At 45.5% G+C, this 8,644-nt stretch overlaps 1 protein-coding gene across 1 annotated transcript in view; it reads left to right on the plus strand.

Annotated features, from left to right (window-relative positions):
• The window catches only part of ago3b (argonaute RISC catalytic component 3b), a 13,471-nt gene extending 7,360 nt beyond the window's left edge, over positions 1-6,111 (plus strand). The window contains exons 11-19 of the mRNA XM_037693525.1: positions 707-840; positions 1,581-1,765; positions 2,608-2,767; positions 2,846-2,936; positions 3,009-3,203; positions 3,341-3,475; positions 5,196-5,297; positions 5,372-5,571; positions 6,003-6,111. Coding sequence (XP_037549453.1) covers positions 707-840; positions 1,581-1,765; positions 2,608-2,767; positions 2,846-2,936; positions 3,009-3,203; positions 3,341-3,475; positions 5,196-5,297; positions 5,372-5,571; positions 6,003-6,111 — 1,311 coding nt within the window. The remainder of the gene's footprint in view (positions 1-706; positions 841-1,580; positions 1,766-2,607; positions 2,768-2,845; positions 2,937-3,008; positions 3,204-3,340; positions 3,476-5,195; positions 5,298-5,371; positions 5,572-6,002) is intronic.
• The last annotated feature ends 2,533 nt before the right edge of the window (positions 6,112-8,644 follow it).

The raw sequence follows: 8,644 nt of genomic DNA on the forward strand, positions 1-8,644 counted from the left end.
TGTGTGTGTGTTTCTGTGTGTGTGTGTGTGTGTGTGTGTGTGTGTGTCTCTGTGTGTGTGTGTGTTTCTGTGTGTGTGTGTGTGTGTGTGTCTCTGTGTGTGTGTGTGTGTGTGTGCAGAAACAAAACAAAACACAGATTGATTTATGTAAATTAATAAAATATTTAAAGTGTTTTTATCTTCAGAAACAAGAGTCCTTTAGTTTACAGACGTACTTGAATGCACCGTGACGTCCTCACACAGACATTAATAAATGTTTTTATTTGTGACAAACAGATGAAGGTGTCGAGTTTAAGTTCGTTCTGATGAACAGAAATATAATTTCATCACCTCCGGATCGATTTCTTCCAGTTTTTAACAAATTAGTTTGTTTTTTAACAGAAAATAAAACTTTTTTCTTGATTTCTTTACAAAAACAAACAGATGAGTTCTGTTGAAACGTTCAGCTTCATCTGGAGAAACACCTTTATTTTGAAAAGATTTAAGAAGCGTGTGGGCCGACATGGTCTGGTCCTGGAGAGTCCAGTCCAGGGGAGTCCAGTCCTGGTCCTGGAGGACCCCGCCCCTGCATGTTTTAGATGTTCCTTTGCTTTAAATAAACTCATGACTCTGGAGCTTCTGCAGAACATGAAGGTCCAACGAGTAGGACCAGAACTGGACTCCTCCGGTCCGTCGCCTCAGTAATCGGCTGCGATTGTCTCTGCAGAACCGTACGGTGGCCACGCCCACCCAGGGCGTGTGGGACATGAGGGGGAAGCAGTTCCACACCGGAGTGGAGGTCAAGCTGTGGGCCGTGGCCTGCTTCGCGGCCCAGCGGCAGTGCCGGGAGGACATCCTGAAGTAAGCAGGGGGTTCAGTTCTGACCCGACCCACTTTAACGGACCTGATGGGAGAACTGAGGCCTGACGCTGGCAGGTTCTGGTTCCACCTGGTCCGGTTCTGTTACAGAGGAGCGAGTCCAACAGAAACTTTAAGATTCACAGAAAGATCGAGTGTAAAAATCTGTTTTTAAAATCTTTAAAGGCCCGAGCGGTTAGCTGTGGCGGCCATCTTGAATTCACTAACACTGAATCAGTTGAGACGAGTTTTATTAAAATTCCTCCACTGATTCAGGAGATATTTTGCTAACAAATGAACACAAACCAGGGCAAACGTCATCTATGATTAGATTTTATTAGTCAGGCGTCCTCCAGCTGAGAACGATTTAAAGATTTAGTTTTTGTTTTAATTTTAGTTTCTGAAGATCAGTTTGTTTTATTTTCATAAACAACAGTTTCATATTTAAACGCTGTAAATAACTGAAAGTTGTTTCCAACTTCCTGTTTGAGCTTCAGTGTTGGTTTCACTCTAAAGATTTTAATAAAATGATGTTGAATTGATCAGATCATTTTCTTTAATCTGAACTTTACGAGTTTATTAAAACTGGAACTTCAAAGTTCCTCAAGTTCTGTCGATTCGTTTAAGAACTGATTTTAAACTTGATGTCAGCGTTTAAATTTACCGCTTAATTTAAAGATGAAATCATTTAGTTCTGCAGAATGTTTCCCAGGATTCTTCTCATCTTGTTTGTTTGCACCCAGGAGCTTCACCGACCAGCTGAGGAGGATCTCAAAGGATGCTGGGATGCCGATCCAGGGTCAGCCGTGTTTCTGTAAATACGCTCAGGGAGCCGACAGCGTGGAGCCGATGTTCAGGCACCTGAAGAACGTCTACAGCGGGCTGCAGCTCATCATCGTCATCCTCCCCGGAAAAACTCCCGTCTACGGTACCCAGAAACCCCCTCAGAGTCCAAAAACCTCAGGAGGTCCAGTTAGAGAAGAAACCACCTAAAACTGCAGAAATTACATTTGACCAAAATACAGCTAAACTCAGCGTTCCATTGATAAAGCTGACTCATTGTTCGGGCAATAAAGCTGACTCAACATTCAGACTCTGACTCAGCATTCAGATGATAAAGCTGACTCAGCGTTTTACAGATGACTCAGCATTCAGGCAATAAAGCTGACTCAGTATTCAGACTGATTCAGCAGATGATAAAGCTGACTCAGCACTCGGACGATGACTCATCATTCAGACAATAAAGCTGACTCAGCATTCGAAGGATGAATCGGCCTTCAGTCGTTGACCCAGCGTTCAGATGATAAAGCTGACTCAGTGTTCGGACGATGACTCAGTGTTCTGATGGTAATGCTGACTTGGCGTTCTGACAATGACTCAGCATTCAGACAATAAAGCTGACTCAGTATTCAGACTCTGACAGCATTCAGATGATAAAGCTGACTCAGCATTCAGACTCTGACAGCATTCAGATGATAAAGCTGAATCAGCGTTTTACAGATGACTCAGCATTCAGACAATAAAGCTGACTCAGCACTCGGACGATGACTCAGCATTCAGATGATAAAGCTAACGATGATAAAGCTAACGCAGCGTTCGGACGATGACTCCGCATGCTTATGATAATGCTGTCTCAGCGTTCGGACAATGACTCGGCTTTCCGATAATAATGCTGACTCAGCGTTCAGAGGGTACAGACCCTGGGTCAGGTGTGTGTGGTGTGTATCTCGTAGAGAACCAGTGAAAACTGAATGTGTATCCGGCCCACAGCGGAGGTGAAGCGGGTCGGAGACACCCTCCTTGGCATGGCCACTCAGTGCGTCCAGGTGAAGAACGTGATGAAGACGTCTCCTCAGACGCTGTCCAACCTCTGCCTGAAGATCAATGTCAAACTGGGAGGAATCAACAACATCCTGCTGCCGCACCAACGGTAAAACGTCTCCACCTTCAGATGTTGCACCTGAAACAGTGCCGTCAATATTTACCTGATCTTTTTATTTCCCATCAGCCCGTCTGTGTTCCAGCAGCCAATCATCTTCCTCGGAGCAGACGTCACTCATCCTCCAGCCGGAGACGGGAAGAAGCCGTCCCTGGCAGCGGTGAGACTTCCTGTGAAGTTCTTCCCTCTGGTTCTGGAGTGCGTTTTAACCCTCGAGTCGTCTCCTCCTCAGGTGGTGGGCAGTATGGACGCCCACCCCAGCAGGTACTGTGCCACAGTCCGGGTCCAGAGACCCAGGCAGGAAGTCATCCAGGACCTGGCTTCGATGGTGCGAGAGCTCCTGATCCAGTTCTACAAGTCGACCCGCTACAAACCCACCCGGATCATTTTCTACAGGGACGGCGTGTCGGAGGGCCAGTTCAGACAGGTCCACTGCCACCTGGAAATGTCTCACCTTTGTCTCAAAAATGTTTTCACATGAAATCAAGGTTTAGTTTTTAGAGTCCACGTCTTACGGAGCTCTGGACGGACTCGAGGACCTTCATCCACGTCTGATGTGTGCAGGTTCTGTACTACGAGCTGCTGGCCATCAGGGAGGCGTGCCTCAGCCTGGAGAAGGAGTACCAGCCCGGCATCACCTACATCGTGGTCCAGAAACGCCACCACACACGCCTGTTCTGCGCTGACCGCAGCGAGCGGGTGAGAGCTCCAAACACGTCGCACTGTGGAACACGTCCAAACTCCACGGGTTCTGTCACTTGCAGGAGAACCCAGAGTCAAGAGAACGTCAGTCTGATGGAGGAGCAGAGACCATCATAAAGCATCGCTTGTTGGGTCGTCATGGCAACGTGTTGGAGTAACAACCGTAGATGGACATTAGGGACATTATGGACATTAAAAACATGTTGAACATTAGGGACATTAAAGGCATGTTGGGACATTTGGGACATGTTGGACATTAGGAACATTAAAGACATGTTGGATATCAAGGACCTGTTGGAAGATTAGGGACATCTTGGACATTAGGGACGTGTTGGACATTGGGGACATGTTACAACATTAGGGACATTAAAGACATGTTGGATATTAAGGATATGTTAAACATTAGTAACACGTTAAACATTAAAGACATGTTGAACATTAGTAGCATGTTAAAAATTAGGGACATATTGGACATTGGGGACGTGTTGGAGTAACAACCGTAGATGGACATTAGGGACATTATGGACATTAAAAACATGTTGAACATTAGGGACATTAAAGACATGTTGGATATCAAGGACCTGTTGGAAGATTAGGGACATCTTGGACATTAGGGATGTGTTGGACATAAGAAACATGTTAAACATTAGGGACATGTTGGACATTAAGGATGTGTTGGACATAAGAAACATGTTAAACATTAGGGACATGTTGGACATTAAGGATGTGTTGGACATTGAGGACGTGTTTGATCTCGGTGTGATGAATGTCTCATTTATCTCTGGATGTTTTGAGAACTCCTTGTTTTAAAACCAAAGTAAGGTGCAGCTGTGGCTCAGTGGTTCGAGCAGTCGTCCTCCAATGTAAGAGTTGGAGGTTTGACTCCACCAGCAGTCCCATGCCGAAGTGTCCCTGGGCAAGACACTGACCCCTCACTGCCTCTGATGTGTCCATCAGTGTGTGGATGATGAAGCTCTGGTTATTCTCTGTACAGATCTAGTATAGAGCTGTGTGAACGGGTAAATGAGGCACAGGTTGTTGTGAAGATCTTTGAGCGTCTGGATCAGATAAAGTTGTACAAGTTCAGAACATTTAGCATCTTTTAGCCACAAACATCTGGACGGAGAGCAGCGCTGGTCTGGTCCACCTGCTGCCAGTAACTGGACTGATGGTGTCTGAAGGAACATTGTCCCAGGAACACCCCCAATTTATCGTGTTGGGGGGCGACAGTGTATCCACTTTGGTGTCTCCTTCAGCTGCAGTTCATTTTTAATGAGAGAGCACCTACAGACTTATGACCCATGACCTTTATGGGGGGGGGGGTGCCCCCCTTGGATAAATGCAGGATAATATGGTGAATAGAAAATGTCACATTAAAACACAGAAGTTCAATAATCCAACAAAGTTCAGTCAGCTCATCTGGACGGTGTCTTTTGTTGCTGAGATGTTTCGTCCTTCATCCGGACTTCAAGGGAAGGGAATCAGTCTTGTTTGTTGTTGTCTCCTCAGACTGAAGAAGTCCTTGGGATGAATGATGAAATGTCTCGGCAACAAAAGAAACCGTCTGGATGAGCCGACGGACATGAAAATGTTTAGATTTGAGATCAGCCTCTGGTGGATAAAAGCTGCAGAACTCTTTCTGTAAATCTGCTGAGATTCTTTTCTTGAAAAGACAGAAGGACGTGTCTAAACGTTGGACATCCTGACTTGTCTCCAGGTTGGACGCAGTGGAAACGTCCCCGCGGGGACCACGGTGGACACGGACATCACACACCCCAACGAGTTCGACTTCTACCTGTGCAGCCACGCCGGGATCCAGGTGAGCCGGCCGCTGCCGCCCCGCCCCCGCACCGTGCAGTTCTCAGGTTAACGGTTCTGTCCCGCCCCCTTCAGGGAACCAGTCGGCCGTCCCATTACCACGTCCTGTGGGACGACAACGGGTTCTCTGCGGACGAGTTCCAGCTGCTCACCTACCAGCTGTGCCACACCTACGTGCGCTGCACGCGCTCCGTCTCCATCCCCGCTCCCGCCTACTACGCTCACCTGGTGGCGTTCAGAGCTCGCTACCACCTGGTGGACAAGGAGCACGACAGGTGGGGGACCGGTCCAAAAGACCCGGTCGGGTCTTTTCAGCAGATTCTTCCTGGTTCAGTTGTTGCTGCGTTAGAACCTCCGAACAAACGACGGAGACGTTTACATTTTTTGTCTCGTTTCCTGTTCCTGTCGTTCACGAGACGGGGCGGAGCTGAGAGGAGGCTTGGTGGACACAGAGAACCAGTCAGTCCTGGGTCACAGGTACCAACCAGGACCGGGTCAAGGAGGACGCTGCTGACGATAATCAAAGATCTGCTGCCGAGTTCACGTCACATCAAACCTCCCACGGAGGAACAGCAGCATCTGTTAAAACAGTCTCTGTTGACCCCTGACCCGGTCCTGACCCGGTCCCTTCAGGACTCATGGTTCTTGAGACGATGTGTCCTTTCGTCCTGGTTCTCACTGTTTGTTCTGTCCTGTTCTGTCTCAGCGCCGAGGGCAGCCACATCTCGGGTCAGAGCAACGGCAGGGACCCCCAGGCTCTGGCCCGGGCCGTGCAGATCCACGACAACACCCTGAGGACCATGTACTTCGCCTGAAGGTCCACCAGAACCCCCTGAAGACCCTGAAGTTCTCCTGGAGGTCCACCAGAACCCCTGAGGACCTGTAGTGCCTGGAGGTCCGCAGACCCGAGTGGAGGTGGTGTGCAGAGGAACCAGGCAGCCGGTGCTTTAAAACTCTTTAGATTTAATTTTAATGTCAAACAGAATCAGAACCAGTTTGGACTGGGTTCTGATGTTTGCTTCCTCGCGGTTGAAACAGAACTTGAATCTTTTTTTATTGTTTTTTAAAAGTTTTGATTTTATTTATCCGTTCCTCTCTCCTGGCGCACGGAGAGAGGAGGCGTTTGGGTTTTCCTGCAGAACAGAACCGTTTGGTCGGGTTCAGTCTGGAGGTCCAGAGATGGTTCTGTCAGAACGTGAGCAGCTGGTCCAGACACCAGACGGGCTCCACCTAACGACCAGAACCGGAGGTCCGTTTGTTTTCATGCTGGGTTACGAAAGAAACTCGTGCAAAGACGAATCGTCGGTTTCTTTAGAATTATGATGTTTCTGGTTCTGATCTTTGTTTTTCTGCGTCTTCACTTGGACCAAACCAACGTGCCTGGTCCCATCGACCCGCCCGGACCGAACCAGAACCTTTTAGCTCCTTTTTATGGCACTTGGACGGGTTTCTAGTAATAAACCCGTCAGAAAGTTTGTTTGTTGGAAGTTACAGAATCTGTTTTTACTTGAAGTAGATAAAAGTGTTCAGAACCAAAGAGAACGGACCTGCTTGTTTTTAATTAAAGCATTTTAACCCAGAATATGTTTAATAAACATTTTTGAAACATTTCTCTGAAAAAAAAAACTGAGTGAAACTCAAAGTTCTATGGATGAGGATTAGGACCACGGTGCAATCTGTTCCCCTTAATTCTGAGATTAAAGTCAGAATTACATGATGGATTCTGACTTTAATCTCAGCATTAAGGGAGAAACATTTCTGCACCGTGGCCCTAAAGCTCTTTAAAATCCAACATTATGAGAGACCCTGAAGAAAATGATTTAAATCCTGATCGGACGACGGAGACACAAACCGTCCAATCACAGAGCAGAGTCCTGGCAGTGAAGAACCAAAATGGCCGACGAGCCGTTCTGGGAACTTGAGGGTTTCGTTTACTAATATTTTTTATAAATCTGAGAAAATATTTAATAATCAGACTTTAAATGCAGAGTTCAGTTATTTTCTGACTTTAAACATTTTAGTGTTTTTCCCTGAAGTTTTATTTCAGTTCAGAAACGGATCAATCTGTTCTTTGACCGGACAGATCGTCAGCGTCCAACAGTTCGTATAAAAAACTGACGTCATTGTTTCTGAGCCGACAGCAAATACACTTTTAATTTGTGTAACTTTACAAACATCTTCATCTATTTTAGTAACAATACAAAATACAAACCTGACGAGTACCAGACGAGTACCTGGTTTCAAGTACCAGACGAGTACCTGGTTTCAAGTACCAGACGAGTACCTGGTTTCAAGTACCAGACGAGTACCTGGTACTTGCATGTAAATTCAAGTGAATATACAGTCCTGACAGTGAACTATAATAAAGCCTAGTACTTACCCATACGCATTGTGTAGTTATCGGGTATATTACTCTGTACTAGTACTGTGTACTTACATGGTAAGTACTTAAGTACCAGGTTGTATTATTTTTTGCTGCTATAATTTTTCCTGTAAAAGCACAAGGTTTTATTGTTTTATGGGTCTTAAAGTAAAATTTTTAAACAAACTTCTCTAATTTGAGCGTCTTCTCATCGTTCATTAGTCGTGTCAGCTCCTCGCCTGTTCTTATTTCAACATGACTTCTGCTCCTCACTGAATACTTTTAAAGTTGTTTTATTTTATTTGTGTGTGTTGAAGTTAACTGAAGGATACAGGGAGTGCCTTTTTTTTTTTTTTTTGATGATGGTGCTACAACAGAAATTAATCGTACAATAAACAATGACTCTAAAAGAATTAACCGTACAGTAAATCATGACTTTTGAAGTGTATTTTTATTCAGATAATAAATTAGCTTAATGAAATGTGTGCATATATGTATTTTTTATTTATTTAGTATGATATTGTTAAAACACGATCTGATTTCCATTTCCGGTAGGGAATGTAGTTTTAGTTCCACGCCTACAAATCCCAACATCCACGCATGCACCATTTTTAGAACACAAGATGGCGAGCTTGTATTGGTTGAGAGCTGGGTCACATGAATTAAAATAGGGCTTCCTATTCGTCGATGGTGGTGACTCCTCCTCGGAGGTGTGGCCAAGCGGTGGTGACTCCTCCTTGGAGGTGTGGCCAAGCCCTGAAGATCACGTGCAGCTGTAGATCATCTGGGTGGATTTATGATCCCGGGCTGGTCATTTTTGTACCTTACATGTGTAATATAAACTTTCTGAACATGGATGATGATTGTTTCTCCCAGCTGCTTCAGAAATGAGCATAACTAACACTTTATAACTGAAATTAATCGTACAGTAAACAATGACTCAAACAGAAATTAACCGTACGGTAAATCACGTCTTTATAATTTAA

The sequence above is a fragment of the Nematolebias whitei genome, chromosome 19 (genome assembly GCF_014905685.2).
Source record: "Nematolebias whitei isolate Nwh7 chromosome 19, NemWhi1, whole genome shotgun sequence".
Classification (NCBI taxonomy): domain Eukaryota; kingdom Metazoa; phylum Chordata; class Actinopteri; order Cyprinodontiformes; family Rivulidae; genus Nematolebias; species Nematolebias whitei.